General features: G+C 40.9%; 1 protein-coding gene across 2 annotated transcripts; it reads right to left on the reverse strand.

Annotated features, from left to right (window-relative positions):
• Window positions 1-1,650: 1,650 nt before the first annotated feature.
• Window positions 1,651-17,645, reverse strand: Prpf38a (pre-mRNA processing factor 38A). 2 transcript variants are annotated; one of them, XR_013049275.1, is made up of 10 exons: window positions 17,339-17,645; window positions 16,579-16,738; window positions 14,889-15,010; window positions 12,240-12,325; window positions 9,962-10,072; window positions 5,375-5,487; window positions 4,776-4,802; window positions 4,584-4,681; window positions 2,517-4,150; window positions 1,651-2,331 (listed from the first exon to the last, which is right to left on the reverse strand). XR_013049275.1 is itself a non-coding variant. In XM_006977736.4 (10 exons), exons 1-10 carry the CDS (start codon window positions 17,466-17,468, stop codon window positions 2,042-2,044), a joined length of 939 nt encoding a protein of 312 aa, XP_006977798.1. In that variant the 5' UTR covers window positions 17,469-17,645; the 3' UTR covers window positions 1,651-2,041. The 2 variants fall into 2 exon arrangements, 1 of the variants encoding a protein (XP_006977798.1); XM_006977736.4 differs by having other exon boundaries at window positions 1,651-2,084; window positions 4,102-4,150.
• Window positions 17,646-17,660: the final 15 nt, after the last annotated feature.

The following is a 17,660-nucleotide window of genomic DNA, read 5'->3' on the forward strand; positions in this document are numbered from 1 at the left end:
ATCCACCTGCCTCTGCTTCCTGAGTTCTGCGATTAAAGGCATGTGCTACTACCGCATGATCTGCATATTTTTTTCTTAAAGCCTGTTTCAGTACAAAGAATATATGCATGTGTATAATGAGATGTAAAACATATTTCTAAGACTACCTTGTAAAGCTACCATTCAAAGGCCTCATGAAATAATAGAAGAAACAGATGACAGAAATCTTTCCTTTAAAATGTCATCTCTGTAATTCTGTGGTTTGTCAAAATGGTCTCTAATATTCAACATGTCCTACTCACCCTTATCTCCTTTGTTCTAATTAAGTAGTAGGTTTATTATGCTTCTTGCTGCCCTTGATCCAGATTCCACCACATCTAACGTATACTTTAAAATTTGGAAAAGTTTCTCTTAAAATATTGTTGGGGGCTTTTTGTTATAGGTTGTTACTTAAATCTACCTTAATATTAAATTGTTTTTCAACTGATGATACTTGGTTGGCCCATGGATCATGTAGCCTGAGGCATCTCTTTCCACCTAAATCACCTCAGTAAAAAACAACTTTTAGGGATCTCTACCAAACCTGAGTTGGAAATGCTTGTATTTAATTTTAACAGCCAAAATATATAGTTGTATCCATAAGCTATAATAGGTCATAAAACTTTATTAGTTTAAGTATTATGGTTAGGAGAATCATTAAAAAATATGAAAGTGTAAATTGATAAAAACTGCTTTTAATATTGCTACAACAGTCCCCCAGGCAACAGCAAGCAATAGAAATGTTTATTCTAGGACCAGATATTACTTCCTGAGAAGCTGGTTCCTATAAGGCAGCTGGTCTTTACAATTCTTCTTAGGATTAGAGTTACAAGAAGTAAATCATTTCTACCCCCTTAAAGGAGGAAAGGTAAGTGCAGGCAGAAGGAACTGTTTTAGCTAAGTTTGTAATACTCTCTAGTGTCAGAGCCTACGGACTTAGTAAAGCTTTTACTTTGCTTTGATATCTTCAGACCCTTTGGTATCCTTGACTTACTGATTCTTCTACCTTTGTGAACGGCTCATTCCAGTATCTACTAGGTGACCTGTATTACTAGTCCCAAATGTGGGCATTGCCTGTGGTGCTTCTGTTTGACCTTACATCGATTCACACTCCCTTGGGCCTCTAAACGTCTTTGACAATTCTTAGTTCTGGCCTAGATGACTATGCTGAGCCCCACTAGTCCCCATTTCCATCCATGTAGAAATACCCTGGGATGTCTTCAGCTTGCTAAACTGAATGTGTCATTTTCATTAGCACAGCCCTCTCACTCCCATCACCTCTAAAAGCAGTCTCTAATGTTATCTAGCAACTTAGATCAAAACTACAAACCGTATTCTGCTTCAGCCTGTGTTGAGATTACAGGTGTGAATCACCATACCTGGCTTGTATAAAGGATGTTAAATGCAATCATGTTGAATTGTTTAATGAAACTGAATTAAAAAGAAATCCAGAAAAACCTTTACGTTTGAACGTATTTTGTTCTTACAAAACTGCTAACTGGTAACTTTGCATGTTTAATGTACTACTGCTGTCTGTAGTTAATGAGAAGTTAGGAATTACTATGCTTTACTAGCTGGGTCGCAGCAGCATCAACCACAGAACTCGCAGGTTTTCATAGAGAAAGCAGAAACTAAAGAAAAATGACAACTGTGTTCGGTTTAATTACAAATAAGAAAAGAATCACCGTGTGGCTACATCTCTTCATTCTCATGAATCTCCCCAACTCCCAGATCCTCTTGACCCCTTTTAAGTATGAATAACCATAGTTGGTTAGGTCAAAACCTGACCTTGATTTGGTCAAAAACACCCTTCAAAGATGTTGATTATAATTCAAAGAGATACAAAACTTAGCACCTCTGTAATATTAAAATAAAAACAAAACAAAAACCAACCAAACGACTTGATTTTTTAAAAAACCCAAAATACGTATAGCTGCCTGAAGAGGAGATCTTGATCCTTTCACTAAACATATTCTTCTCATATCCAGAGGGGGCCATCTGGACAAAAGTCAAAATGAATCCATTACTCATTTCCTCTCCGGCTCTTCTTGTGGCTTTTCTTAGACCTGAAATGGGATATAAATCATGAAGTTGAGGAGCAAATAAGGAAGGCAATCATAGTATGCTGACACTGATGCACAGAGATGATGTAACCATTAGATGCACTGCATATGTCTTGTTGACAGTCTCTCACTTGTGCCTCCCCAGGGCTGGGATTACAGGTGTGCATCACCATACCCAGCAGTTTTATTTGTGTGTGCTGCATGCCTGTATACGTGTGCACATGCACTTGAGTGTATATGCATGTAAAGACTGGGAATTGGCCGGGCGGTGGTGGCGCATGCCTTTAATCCCAGCACTCGGGAGGCAGAGGCAGGCGGATCTTTGTGAGTTCGAGGCCAGCCTGGGCTACCAAGTGAGTTCCAGGAAAGGCGCAAAGCTACACAGAGAAACCCTGTCTCGAAAAAACCAAAAAAAAAAAAAAAAAAAAAAAAGACTGGGAATTGTGGCCCTTGTGTCTTCCTTGAGTGCTCTTTTGAGGCAGGATGTGCTGGTTTTTATTGTCAACTTGACACAACCCAGTGACCTAGGAAAAAGGACTCTCAGTTGAGGATTTGTCTACATTAGACTGGCTGGCTTTTCCCCAGTCGGTGAGGGACTGTCTTCTATGATGTAGGAGGGCCCAGCCTACTGAGCGCAGCACCATCACAAGATAGTTGGGCCTAGGCTCTGTAAAACTAACCAGAGAGTGAGAAAGCAGCTTTCCTCCTTGGTTCTTACTTGAGTGCCTACCCCGACTTCCCTCAATCACAGACTGTTACCTGGAAGTATAATCTGAAATAAACCCGTTGCTTTGGGTCATGCTGTTTATCTAAGTAACAGAAATCAAATGGATCCCTCAACTGAAACTAGAGCTCAAAATGAAGCTAGTCTTCTTGTCTTGAGGATCCTATCCAGAGTGCTGTGATTCAAGGCAGTAAATCACCTGCCTGGCTTTATAAGTTGTTTCTGAGGATTTAGACCCCTTTGCCTAGCAAGTATTTTTTCCTTCAAGCCACTGAGATACTATCAGGAGTTTTTTTGGTTTTGTTTCTGTTTGTTTTCTATGGTTCTGAACAGCACTCTGAGCCAAGCATTATTACCTAGAATTTGCACTAAACAACTACTTCATAGTGTAAGAATATACCTATGGATATATTCTAGGGTACGTGTCCCACAGGGTTCTAATGAAGATCAATTAAAAATGACTTGTCCAAGGATGCAACTGTTGTTTTCAAATTTAGTTCTTGGGCTAGAGAAACAGCTCAGTGGTTAAGAGCAGGCTGTTATAGAGGACGTAAGTTCAGTTCTCAGCACCCACACTGGGTGGCTCACAGTAACTGCAGTTCCTGGGGATTCCATACCTTTGGCCTCCACTGGCATCTGCAAAGCGTATGCAGATAAACACATATACACAATTAAAAGTAAAAAAAAAAGCCCAGAACCACTGAGACTATATCTCCCTCACTGTTCAAAGCTTTAATTCTAAAAAGGAGAAGAAGGTGCAAAAGAAATAGAATGCTAGGAATTCTCAATGCAAAAAAAGGCCGGGCAGTGGTGGCACACGCTTTTAATCCCAGCACTCGGGAGGCAGAGGCAGGCAGATCTCTGTGAGATCCAGGAAAGGTGCAAAGCTACACAGAGAAACCCTAGCTTATTTGTCTTGTAATGAACTATCAGTACCCATACGAAAACAAAATTTCCCATCTTGGTTATATTTGAAACTTTAGCTTCTAAATAAAGACTTAAATGTGTACATGTGCATGTGCACATGTAGAAGCCAGAGGTAAACATCAAGTGTCTTCCTAGCTCACTCTCCCCGCTTTTTCTTTTGGAGACAAGGTCTCTCACTCAATGTGAAGCTGGCTGATTGGCTCACCGGGTCTTCCTATCTCCAGCACTAAGATTTCAGGTGGACCTGGCTTTTAGCATAGATGCTGCGGGTTGAATTCCAGTCCTCATGCTTGCATGAGAAGCACTGTACCTAATGAGCCACCTTCCCAGCCCAGTATTAACTTCTTAAAATAGAGGTTTAACCCATACCTTTCAGGAGACTTTGAGTGGCTCCTATGTCTGTGACTACGGTGGTGACCTAGGGAAGAAAAGGTCATCGGTAAGTTTCTGTTCTCCCACCTGCGGGCTATCATCCTCACCTCCTCCAATGCCTCTCATTCACATACGACCTTACTGGCCTACTTTGAGGACACCACTTCCTATCACAACTCTCTGGTTGGTTGGTAGTTGTGGCAGGGAATGCAGCAAAAAAAAAAAAATCATATCCAGAGTATTACGGCTAACTTCACGAAACAGGCTTTGACCAATATTATACTAGACATTATTTCTGCAATTTGGATAAAAATGCAATCCCATCACCAGAGTCCAATGAGTAGTCTCACTTTTGAATTCCATGTCCATTTCTTTTCCTGATAGGTAGTAGTGCAGTTAGGTGTTTGTATTGCAAGAGTCTTAATGCTGCTTTTAGATTTCTTTACTAAGACAAGCAGGAAAGAGCCCAAATACTATACCTGGGGATTTAGAGCGGGATCTGTGTCGTCTGTCTCGTGACCTGCTTCGATGGCGTCGTGGACTCTTGCTCCTATGCCTTTCTCGGCGTGGGGAAGGGCTGTGGAGAAAACAGCTAGCTCAGCACGTTTTGCAATAAACACCACCACTTCCCTTTCAAACCCACTTCTTGTCAGAAATGACTCAGGACTCACCTCCTTCTCTTGGGGGATCTACTTCGCCTGTGGCAAGAGGAAGAGCAGGTTAGTGCACTGGACATTATGAATTGCAAAAATAAATAAATACGTAAATAAAGTTCACACGCCCTTTTTTTAAGAGGGGAGGAGTGCTGGGAACTGAACACTGGCTCCTGATTCTTATCTGTATCTATGTCGTAAATATTTTAGTACGCTTCTAACACTCTGGCCAGGCAACTTATTTTGACCAGTGGGATAATAGCAAATATGATGCAGATACAAGAAAAACACTTGCAGGAAGGACCTGTTGTCTCTTGAATTCTGTCACCTCCTTCAGAACATAACCAACTTAAGCTGCTGGAGGATGGGAAATACAGAGAAACTGCTCTAGCCATCTTTATTAAGGTTACTCTCTACTATCTGGGAAATGCATAATCACAGCAGGTGAGCAAACAACTATAGCCAAGCCCAGCTTTATTCACTGACCACAAACTACGTAAATTAAAGAAATGCGGTTTTATGGTGATGGTTCAGTAATAATAGGGAAACGGATACACTGGCAAACATTATAGGAAACATTTTTCCTTCCCTGAAAGGCTGTAGTGGTCCAGCCCTACCTCCTGGGAGACCGACTCCGACTCCTCCTGTAGCGCAGTGCAGGAGAACGTCGTGGCTTGTCCAAGTCTCGGTAGCTTCTTCGTCGATGGTCAGGTGATGGTACTCTTTCCAGCTTGAAACAAGATAGATGAATACTGGCTTTTACTAAAGGCAGCCATGCAAGAACATAGTTATTGTCCCCTTCCAATGTACATCTTTTAAGTCACTTTATAACAGTGATTTGACTATATAGAGGGGTAGCCCAGTGACAAAGAATTACCAGTACCAGCAGCCAGTGACTGTGAGTAGTAAGAAAAATAATGTAGTTATGTGGCACACACTTTTAATTCCAGCATTTGGGAGGCAGATCTACAAAACAAACCTGGTCTATAAAACAAGTTCTAGGACAGTCAGGGCTATACAAAGAAACGGGGGTGGGGGTGGGGGTAAGAATCCTTATTTTCTTAGGCTGAATTTCCAATGTGAAAGAAAGAAATAGATTTAAGATCAGTAATGTTAAATGCAAAATCACGGTGGATTTTAATCTTTAAAATAATTTCCTCGAGCCAGGCATGGTGACTTTAATATCAGGATGGTGCCTTTAATATCAGCAGTAGGAAGGCTGAGACAGGTGGATCTCCATGAGTCTGAGGCCATTCTGGTCTGTATAGTTGCAGGACAGACAGACAGAGCAACAAAGACCTTGTCTAGGGAAGAAAAAAAGACAAAGTGTAGCATCACACAGATTGTTACCTACTTCCTGGACAGATGGGTACTTTCACATTTGGAGTACACAAGAGGCTAGATGTGTGTGGAAGCTAGAACATACCACCATCATATAAAAGCAGGGAAGCTATCAAAGCTGTGAAGGTACCAAGAAATCTCAGAAGTGGTTGGATAAGAGGTCTCTGCTGGCCAAAGGTTTAAGTATCTACATGGATTAACACACCAGATTTGCTTAAACTATGGTGTTACCCATGGCAAAAAAGCATCACCTTGAGAGGATACTATAGAACCAACGTATGATTTTGTGTGCCTATCTTACTTCATAAGAAATTCACCTTTTTTTGCAGGGAGGGAAACAGTATCTCTGGCCTGTAGCCTTTAAACTATTATTATGAAAACTTAATATGCTGATTTGGAAGTTTTCCTCTCCTTACGAATATTCTAGATAAAAAAATGAAGATATAAAAGAAGTAGAATAGCTCACCATTTTATAACACACCTAAGCATTGACTGGCAGTGGATCTTAACATTACAAGTGAGACAAGACCAGTGGGATGGCTCAGTGCCCACACCCACAAGAGAAAGAGAACATGAGAAATGAGAGGAGAATATGTCAGCCAAACATAGTGTCTCACACCTAGCACTTTGGAAACCAAGGCAGGAAGACCAGGAGTTTGAAGTCATCTTAAGCTATGCAGCATGTTAAAGGCCTGCCTGGGTTACATGAGACCCTGCCTTAAAAGATAAAACAACTACAAAAAGCCTATATTGGTTCATTTCCCAGAGAAGAGTACATCGACTTTGCATGACTTCTCATCAATGGAGTTGACAAACTCCATTTGAATTGTCCCAGGATCCATGGCAACATCTGTATTCTTTTCTTGTTTTAAGTATTTTAAATTATTTTTATGTTTGTATGTATTTTGCCTTGCATGCATGATTTGAGCACTCTGTATATGCAGTACTAGCAGAGGCCAGAAGTGGGTGTCACATTTCTTGGAACTAGAATTACAAAAGTGAGCTGCCATGTGGGTGCTCAGAATCAAACCTCTGTCCTCTGGAAAGGCACCCATGCTCTTAACTGCTGCACCATCTGTCCAGACTCTGTATATTTTTAATTCTCTGAGGTCACTTCAGCAAACTGCCAGTCTAGACTGCCACTTCCTAAGACACCAATTACTGCTTTTGGTACAAAGTTGCATAGGTCAGAGAACATTTTTTTTTCCTTCTTATAAACCCTATTAACTTTAGTATGTGCTGTTTTAGGACATGAAGTTTTCCCCGCATCACACACAGGGTCTTGCTAAAGGTGGTCTGTAGCTTCCAATGTATCCCAGGCTAGATTTCAAACTCTTAGTCTGTCTTTATCTCCTAGTGCTGGGATTACAGACCTGTACAACCACACCCAGGTCTTAATGTCTATTTTTTAGAAATTGTTCCTATAGTATGGCTATTTAAGCTCCTATATTTTCTTTTTTAAAGATTCATTTATTTACTATGTATACAGTGTTCGGCCTGCATGTATACCTGCAAGCCAGAAGAAGGTGCCAGATCTCATTACAGATGATGGAATGGCTGGGAATTGAACTCAGGACCTCTGGAAGAGCAGCCAATGCTCTTAACCTCTGAGCCATCTCTCCAGCCCCTAAGCCTCTATATTTTCTAAACTGCAAATGAAAATCATGAATTCTCTCTCTCTCTCTCTCTCTCTCTCTCTCTCTCTCTCTCTCTCTCTCTCTCTGTGTGTGTGTGTGTGTGTGTGTGTGTGCGTGTGTGTATGTGTGTGTATGGGGGGGGGCGCAGGCTGGTCTATATAGTAAAACTCTTCGCCCCACCACAAAAAGAAAAAAAATGGAAAACAAAAGCCTTTATTATAGCAACAAATAAACCAAAAGGAATTTAGGGATAAATTAAAAGGAGTAAACCTACAAAGACTGAATGTAGGTAAATTGTATAAGATTACATATAAACTTCTTTAAAACCTTTAAAGGTATAGATACCATGTTTATGGATATAGATGCCATTATCATCTCTGTTTCCCATGATTCTGTTACAAATTCAATGTAGTTTTTTTTTAATATTTGAAAATATTGGTATTTACGTTGGATGTGCATGTGAGAGTGCACAGACATACTTGCATGTGTGGGTGTCCTGGGAGACTAGAGGGTGTTAGATTCTCCTGGAGCTGGCGTTCAAAGCTTTTGTGAGCCATGTCACATGGGTGCTGTAGTCCAGCCAGTACTTTTCCAGATGAACTATCTCTCTAGCCCCCAATGTAACCCTACTTATAATCTCAGTAGATTTTATCATTTTCATCAAGATGGACCTGAGGCTGAAGAGATGGCTCAGTGGTTTAGAGTACTTGTTGCTGTTGCCGAGGACCTGGGTTCAGATTCCAGCTCTGCCAGGTGGCTTACAATAACCTGTACCTTCAGTTCCGGGGGAGTCTAACGCCTGGTCTCGAGGGCCCCTGCATTCATGTGCACATACCCAGACACACACAGAACTATAACCAAGCCGGGAGGGAGAACAAACAGTGGGGCACAAGCAGCAAAGCTGCTACTGAAGAAGGGTGCAGAGGCGCTCGCTGTCCTAAGTCTTGAGATTTCCTATGAGGCTACACAGTGCGGCAATGTCCCAACTGCGCACATTTGCCTGCAGAAGAAAGTGATTATAGACGGACGATCATCTACAACTGTGACAAAGTTTGTCACAAAGATGGCAATGCGGTAAATAGAGAAGAAAGAAGGTCAAAAAAAAAAAAATAGCACAAGGGATAGGAATAGATAATTCCACGTTGAGGAAAAATAGATTCCTGTTTCACCAATATAAAACTTAATCTGAGGTTAACTTCTTAGTTTTGGGGATGGTCTCACTGTGCAACTCTGGCTAGTCTGAGACTCAGAGGGCTTTATCTGTTTCTGCCTCTTTGGAGAGCTAGAATGAAAGGTGTATGCCACCATGCCCAGCAAGGTTACCATTTCTTATATCTCCTTCTGGACCTTTCTATGCATAATGTTTTCTAGAATTTAATTACAAATGCTTTAGAGCTATTTTACTATAAGCACTTTCGCATTATCATTTTTAATGCCTGCTTAATAATCATATTAATAATCTACCTGACTTCCTCAGTCATTGACACCTGGGGAGCATGACTGTTTTCAAGCTTTTCAGCACTAAAGTTATTAGTTCTGACAAAACTTGACTATGCAGTAGTTAACTTCCCTCCTTAGAGTGTTTTCAAGCATGACAAATGTTTTATCCAAGTTTTTAATAGCTACCATTCATTAACCAACTATGTGAAGCTATACTAAGACCTTCATGAACACAACAATCTTCAGAGAAAAGTACTATTAGCCTGAGACTGTGGATTCAATCCCTCACACAAAGGGAGAAAAATCAGGACTATTAAGATCATACTACTGCTAGGACAGGGCTGAGGCATTCAAGCCAAGGGGTATTTGACCCTAACAGTCATTTTAATTAGAAATAAGCTCTTCTTTATTAGGCTAGCATCCCTGAGGCAGATCTGAAATGTCTATATAGTCTGATCCACATAATAGGACCCTCCTTGTCCAAAAAGACCCCAAAAGTAATTAATTAATTCCCAAAGGATTTAAAGAGGCTGGTGGTGGTAGCACACGCCTTTCATCCTAGCACTTGGGAGGCAGAGGCAGGTGGACCTCTGTGAGTTTGAGGACAGCCTGGTCTACAGAGTGAGTTCCAGGATAGCCAGGGCTACATAAAGAAACCCTGTCTGGAAAAAAAACAAAACAAAAAAAGAGTAAAAAGAAAAGATCGTCATCAATTTAAAAACGAAAACTTGAAAAACAAGGGCTATTTTCTTCCTTCCTACCCCTTAAAGCTTTCATATGCCTTACCTTCTCATCTTCCTCTTCCTCCTCTTCACTGGATTCCACGTCATCCATGTCCTCTTCTAGAGCACTAACTCGGGGTTCCAGTTGTTCAGCTTCCTCCAGCACATAGCGTTTCTAGAGAACAGAGGAAAAAGTTAAGTCATTGCTATTTCCTCCTGGTCCTGATCCTAACACTGAAAAGCTGTGGAGCAACAGCTCCCTATATTATTTCTACACTTCAAGACTTTCCTAAGAAGTCAGTATACCTGGAATATGTATGTCTTTTAGGTTCCACAAACATAAACAGAATGCTGAACAGAACAAGTTCATTTTCAATCGGTTCTGTTTACTGTGGTCTTACACTATAAGATCACTGGACTGTCAATCGGTTTGTGTGTAGTCAAAAATGTTAACCTCAGGGCTGGAGAGATGATTCAGCAATTAAGAACACTTGCTGCACTTGGAGAGGACCTGAGTTCTGTCCCCAATATCCACATGGTGGCTCACCAGTTCCAGAGGATCCAATGACCTCTTCTGGCATTCTCTGGTTGAGGGTAAGAACTGATCCTTAAAAGCTGTCCTCTGGCCCTTACATGCCTTGGCATGCACAAGCGTGCACACACACACTCCACAAATAATGATTAGTAAATAATAAAATTAAAAAGCAAATGTTTTAATTTTATACAGACAAATAGGTTAATTTGTGATACATGTGATGAATGTATAAATATATGTACCCATGCTTATTCATGGAAGGCCTACCAGGACCTTGGGTGTCTTCTGTTTCTCCCCATCCTACTCATGGAGACAGTCTTTCCCTCAACTGGAAGCCTGTCATTTTGGCGATGCTATTTCGCTAGCAAGTTCTAAGGATCTGTCTACCAAGCTTGGGTTACAGGCACTTAGAAACCATGCTTTGTACATGGGTGATGGGGATTTGAACTCAGGTCCTCATGTGTGCAGAACAAGCACCCTTATCCACTGAGCCACTTCCCCAGCATGAGGTGGTTTTGTTTTTTGTTTGTTTGTTTGTTTTTTGAGACAGGGTCTCACTATGAAGGCTTTGTTGTCCTAGAACTAGACCAGGATGGCCTCAAATTCAGAGACTGCCTCCCAAGTTCTGGGATGAAAGGCCTGTGCCACAATATCCTTTCAGTAGAGGCTTTTCTCTCTCAATATTTAAAAGTCCTATCTGTGAGTGTGAGCACGTGTATAAATACACACTGGAAATTTCCACTACCATCAAGACAGTAAATCTCTTCCATCCCTTTAAACTGTCCTGCAGGTCTCCTTTAGAGATGTACGGGAAGAACTAGTGGAGAATGTCACAAATACCATGATTCACCTGGCTGCTTTTCCTCCAGTTACATACTGAGCAGAATGACTGCGTGATTCCTTCCTTCCTTTTTTGTCTCACTGTGTAACCCCGGCTAGCCTCAAAATTGCAATGTAGACCCGGCTGGCCTTAAACTCATAGAAAATTGCCTGTCTCTGCCCCCTAAATCCTGGGACTAAAAGCATGCATCACCATACCTGGCACAATTTCCTTTGAGCCAAGCCTCCCCTCCCCTTTTATTCTTTTCAACAGGAATTTACCACTTTCCAGATAGGGTTTTATAATCATACAGGAACTTAGGTTAAATCCTTATCCAGTCAACTCTCCACTATAGCACATTCCATTTCTCTTTAGGTTATCAACCATATCTTTCTTCTCTTTGTATTTTGCAACAGTAGTTTTAAAACTAGAAATCGCAATCTTAACCAGGCATGGTGGTACAAGCTTATAATCCCAGCACCTGAAGAGAGAGGCAAGAGGACAGCCAGGTTTATAGGGTCAGTTTCAGGCCAGTTACTGCTCTATGGTCAAGAGTATCAAAAAACACAACAAAACAAAAAACAAAACACCACCAACCACCCCACAACCTTGAAGAATGCTTTGTGGATAACCATCACTCGGGATGTGAGGCAGGATGATAAACAAGAAGTTTAAGGGACTGAGTGCTCACTTTCTCATTCCAAGTTTCTTTTTTTCTGTTTCATAGCCTAGCTCACCATTTAAAAAAAAAAGACAGCAGCTACAATGCCTGTGAGAATACATCCTGAAGAAGAAACCTTTTCTCTTAACTTTCACTTCCAAAGCCCTACCCTTGAACCATTACCTGCTTCTATCTCATTCCCTGTCCTGTATCAAGTTTGACATAAGGACTTATGAAGAAATCCTTAAGACTTCAGTGTTTCAATATGTATTTGTGTTTGTGTGGGAGGTAAAAGGTGACTCTGATAATAGACCCTTGTCTCATACCTGTAGCCGGGGCAAAATGATATCACAGACTCTCTCACTGTGCAGAAGTTCATCAATGAACTCATCTACATGCATCAGTTCAAACTCTGGAAGAGAAAATGATTACTTCAAGCAACCTGGAAATGATAGACTTAGTTAACCAAAAAGTCAAAGAATCATGAAATTTTATATGAAGGTCCCTACATGCCACGCCTCTGTATTTATTTATTTTGGAGATGGGGACTGAACCTGGGGCCTTGTCTTTGCCTAGCTAGCGCTCTGCCACTGAGCTAAATCCCTAACCTCTTTAAAATTTTTAATTACAAATTTTTATTTATTTATTTATTGCATATGCACATGCAAACAAGTGTGCATGCTCTTGCCACAGTACATGTGCAGACGTTAGAGGAAAACTGAATGTGTTCTATCCCTCCATCATCTGGATCCCAGGCTTAAGTCAGACTTGACAGGAAGTATCAGCCCAATCAAGCCTTTTCAGAAACAAGGGACTAAGAAATGAATGAGCCTGTTCCAAGTAACAAAAAATGGGCTGTGGGCATAGTGCAATGGTAGAGCACTTGCCTTGTATGTATGAAGTGCTAGGTTCAATTCTTATCAACACCACAAAACAAAAAACAGGAGACATAAACACAAAAGTAAACACAAATAGTCTTGAATTATGTAGGATAATACTGGGTAGTTAACTCAAGATTATAAATTCTAGTAGGTCACTTAATTGTAATTTCTCACATTAGCCAATAATGTCCCTAAATATACAATTCTTTCTCTTTTAGGGGCCCATGGTGAGGTAAACCAGTAGGTAAAAGCACTTGCCACCCAAGCCTGATGATCTGCATTTGATCCCAGGAGCCCACAAGTGGAAAAAGTGGGCCAATTCTTAGATTTGTCTTTTGACTTCTACATATGCACCAGAGCACACATGTGCTTACTTACGATCACAATCACAAACATAAGATACACACAAGAAATAAAATATTAAAACAAAGACTATTATTTTTTTTATAGCACAAAAATGATGTTTTTTTAGAATCTCCTTCCTAATATTATCTTGTAGTCCTAATTACAAGTGACTTTGTATACCTCTATTACCTTACTTACAAGAAGTGCTAGGTGTGTCCATTAGGGAGTGTACAGGGATGCTGCTAAACATACTGCCATGTACAGGACTACTACAGAGCAAAGAATTACCTAGCCTAAATGGTCAACATCTGAGAAATCCCTTCTTAGTTTACTACAATATAAGGAACGCATTCAAAAAAATGACAACAGTCACATCCATCTGTTCACCATGTTGACTCCAGTCCCTGGCATAACACTGAGGATATCAATTCTCAATACATATTAGTTCAGTGAAGAAATACATTAATAAAAGTTTATAGTACAATACAGATTGAGAATGTCTAAGACAAAAAATCCTGAATTCGAAATGATATCAAATCTGAAACTTTTTGAACATGGACATGATACTCATTATGTTTTGGATTTTGAAGTATTAGAGGTTTCTGGATAGAGACACTATCTAATGGTTTATACAACCATTCCAAAATCTAAAATGCTGAAATCTACAACACTCTGGTTCTAAGCCATTGTGAATAAGGAATATTCAACTTATATTAAATCTTCTATATTCCAAAGAAGAAAGGTGTCTCTCTCCAATTGAGAGGTTCTAGTTGTATTATCACAAAGCCTTCCTTAACATAGAAGGTGTATCTCTGAGGGCAAGGTCTGGAACTCAGTGGCAGGACACTTCTCATATGCATGATGCCCTAGATTCAGTTCTCCAATACTGCTCCTTCCTCCCCTTCCCCCCAAAAAGACAGGCATAGTCATGCACACCTGTAATTCCCATAGTGAGGAGGCAGAGGCCAGAGAATCAGAAGTCTGAAGTCCTCCTTAGCTACACAGTGTTGAAGGTCAGCTTCAACATGCCCCATGCCCTCAAAACAAGACAAAACAAAAACAAGGTGTATGTATAAAACGTATAGAGCAGCCGGGCAGTGGTGGCGCACGCCTTTAATCCCAGCACTCGGGAGGCAGAGGCAGGCGGATCTCTGTGAGTTCAAGGCCATCCTGGGCTACCAAGTGAGTTCCAGGAAAGTGGCAAAGCTACATAGAGAAACACTGTCTCGAAAAAACCAAAACAAAAAACAAAAACAAAACAAAAAAAAAAAAAAAAAAAAAAAAAAACATATAGAGCTGTCTCCTTGGATATGCTTAGCATTTTCAGTGGAATCCCGCATGAATAACATAGGTCCACTTAGTCTAAAAGTATAGCATGGAATAGCCTGCAGGGAAGGAAAAGTAAGGATGTAGTATTTGGAAAGTGACTTTGGGCAGGCTAAGTCAGGTTTTGTAGAGAAGCCATTTTGAAGCATCTAGATCTTGTGGATGGAGCAGGTATGGAAGATATAGCTCATCTAAATCAGTTGTTTACCATAAAATGCAGCAGGAAAGGGAGGCAGCCAAGTGCCAAAAGGGTTAAGGCCAACCAGAAGCTAATGCATCCAGTGAGGGAGATGGAAAATTTGGATGAAGACAGTAATAAGGCAGATGGAGAGGAACATTTCGTGTATGTGAAAATGAGTAGAGATCCAGGTAGAATACAACTGGCCGACGACTAACAGTCTAGAGACTTGGTATCATACTCACCCCCATTCCGGTTCTGGCTCTTGATTTTTCGATAGTCATTGTACAAAGGCTCCAAGTACTTGTAGCAATCAATTGCAGTTCCTGTCAGCCTCATATAAAGTGCCCCCAACATCCGGACATACCTAACACAGAGAGGACATTGAAACAACAGGCCATCCTAAGAGTTCCTGATTTTTATAGATGTCTTTTCTCATGACAATAGTAGATAAAAAGTATTTTGTTTTGTTTTTCTTGTTATCAGATAAGAAAGCCATAATTTTGAAGATACCATAGAACAGATGATGGCTAAAATATGAACTTCCCAATTGATTACTGTCTATGGGAGCTTGGTACATGTTGCTCAACTTTCATATATATCATCTATGAAACAGAATTAGCCTAAGATTCCAAAAAGATAATAAACTTAACATAAGGCATTATATACATTTTATAACAATGCTAGAACAAGCATACATAGTCACAAACATATCTTCTGGAAAAAGGTCAAAGTCATACAGGTTAAAATTCTGATCTTGCCAGGTGGTGGCGCACGCCTTTAATCACAGCACTCGGGAGGTAAAGGCAGGTGGATCTCTGTGAGTTCTAGGCCAGCCTGGCCTACAGAGTGAGTTCCAGGATAGCCAGTGATACACAGAGAAACCCTGTCTCGAAAAATAAAAATAAATAAATAAATGAAAATTTCTGATCTCATACATTACTAACTTTGATAGCAGACATGGAATTTGTTTTCTCTACCTCTAAAATGGAGAAGCTGCAACCTAATTTACTGCCTTGGTGCCATAAATAAATGCAAGGAAAACTGTTAGAAGGACAGGAACATGTATTAAGTCCTTACAAATTGAGCTGTTTCTCTAGTTCATTTTTTGTAATAGTCTTCTTTTTCTTTATCTCATGTATCCAATTCCTTATTCAAATCTCCATTTGAAATCCAGGCTTCCTCGTATGAGAAGAGAATGCATATTCTGACGTGAGTCATAGCTGAGGCCCTGCACTCAGGAAGCAGAGGACAGAGAACTGCCACAAACACAAGGCCAGTCAGGACTACACTGTGAGGTACTATCTCAATCAAAAAACAAAACAAAACTCACAAAAAGGAAGTGTACTCTGAAGCCAGCTTTGCCTCTCCAGTTCATAGCAGGGATCACACCCAGATGCCTGCATTCGCGCTACTTCCAAGCTTTATCTCAGCCCCAGACCTGCCACTTGCCTGTCTGACCTTAGGCAAACACCTTACACCTGCTCTGTTTCTTCCCATGTAAAACAGGCATTCTATTTTTAAAGCAGTGGTGTAACAACAAAATGAATCACTATATATAAAGCCCTTAAAACACATTGTGGTACTCGGTCAGCTATTATACCTACTCTGAACTGCTAGAGAGTGGATAATATGAAGCAGCTGATTATGTTTACCATGCATTGGTAAGCTGAAAAAATTAAAGACCACAGTCAATAGGGGTGTGTGTGTGTGTGTACATATATTTGTGTATATTTATTGTGTATAGTTATTTAATTCATGAAATACTCTTGAGGAAGGGGGAAGTTACCAAGATGGATATACATAACCACAACAGCCAGAATACAAGTTCAAGGGCAAAAGCCTGTGGAAATGAGACACATAACACTCAGTCCTACTAACAAAGCCCAATTTGAACCCCACTAAAATTTTTGTACTAGTCAAAATTGTACTCACTTGAAATCTTCATTTTTTATGAACTCAACAATGATATCCTTCTCAGGTTGAATCTGAAGCATCTTCAAGGTTAAACACAGAAAAGGAGTTGGCTTTATGTTTCCACCGTAGACACCACCCACAAACCTTAACTCCATGGCTTTGTCGACTACAAGTTCAGCTGAAATAACCGAACACAAATAGTGACATCTTAGACATAGTAAAGGCTTAGCTTCTCTTGGTTAGTAGGGGAAACAGTTGAAGGTTTAGAGCTCCTAGACAGTCAACAAGAATTTAGCATTAGGAGAACAAGAGCTTATTAACAATAGTAATAAAAATGAGTGCCTGGAACTACCCCATGGAAGAAAGAAATACCCCTTAGCCCAGTCTCCATTAGTTGTCTGTAGTCCGCCAAAGAAGGGCGGGACTCGTGAGTCCTCAATCTTCACACAACAAATCGTGGAGGGAAAAGTCCTGTCACTACCACCAGATGCTGGGCATTGGTGGCGCACGCCTTTAACGCCAACACTCGGGAGGCAGAGGTAGGCGGACCTCTGAGTTCGAGGGCAGCCTGGAACGGCTCAAAGAACCAAAAGAAATCCTTCAGCACCGAAGCAGACCCCGTCAGATTTGTCTGCGTCCTATGCAGTACAAGGCTAGGCACAGAGCAGTTTATATGAATGGCTGACACACTATTCCAGAACCAGCACCCGAGGGTCTGTCCTTCCTCACTGAGTCACAAGAAACCAGCCGCAGGCGCGGGTGGCGCGCAGTCACTCACCCGTGAGTCCAAAGCACTCTTCTTTCCAGTACTTTGATTCATAGATCCGAGTCCGAATGATCTTCTCCACCAGATACTGGGGGTTGGTGCCATGGATGCTGTGAGCATCCTTGACCGTACGGTTCGCCATCTTAGAACGCTTTCGAGTCTATTTCCGTCGGCTTCTTCAATACGTCACATCCAGGTTTTTTTTAAAAAAAAAAAAAAAAAAAAAAAAGACGTCCAGAGGCGGAGGAAACCCTTCTAAAGAGCCGCCAGCCGCCAGCTTGGAACCGGAAATGGCGGCGCCGAACCCTTTCCCGGGACGGCCTCAGAGATGGCG

The sequence above is a fragment of the Peromyscus maniculatus genome, chromosome 2 (assembly GCF_049852395.1).
Source record: "Peromyscus maniculatus bairdii isolate BWxNUB_F1_BW_parent chromosome 2, HU_Pman_BW_mat_3.1, whole genome shotgun sequence".
Lineage (NCBI taxonomy): Eukaryota > Metazoa > Chordata > Mammalia > Rodentia > Cricetidae > Peromyscus > Peromyscus maniculatus.

Coding starts and splice junctions, on each gene's coding strand:
- Prpf38a (XM_006977736.4), bottom strand. CDS start 17,468: ATGGCGAACCGTACGGTCAAGGATGCTCACAGCATCCATGGCACCAAC. Junction 15,011..16,578: donor ATAAAAAATGAAGATTTCAA/GTGAGTACAATT, acceptor TCTCTGTGTTAG/GTATGTCCGGATGTTGGGGG. Junction 4,803..5,374: donor CGGAGTCGGTCTCCCAGGAG/GTAGGGCTGGAC, acceptor CTCTTGCCACAG/GCGAAGTAGATCCCCCAAGA.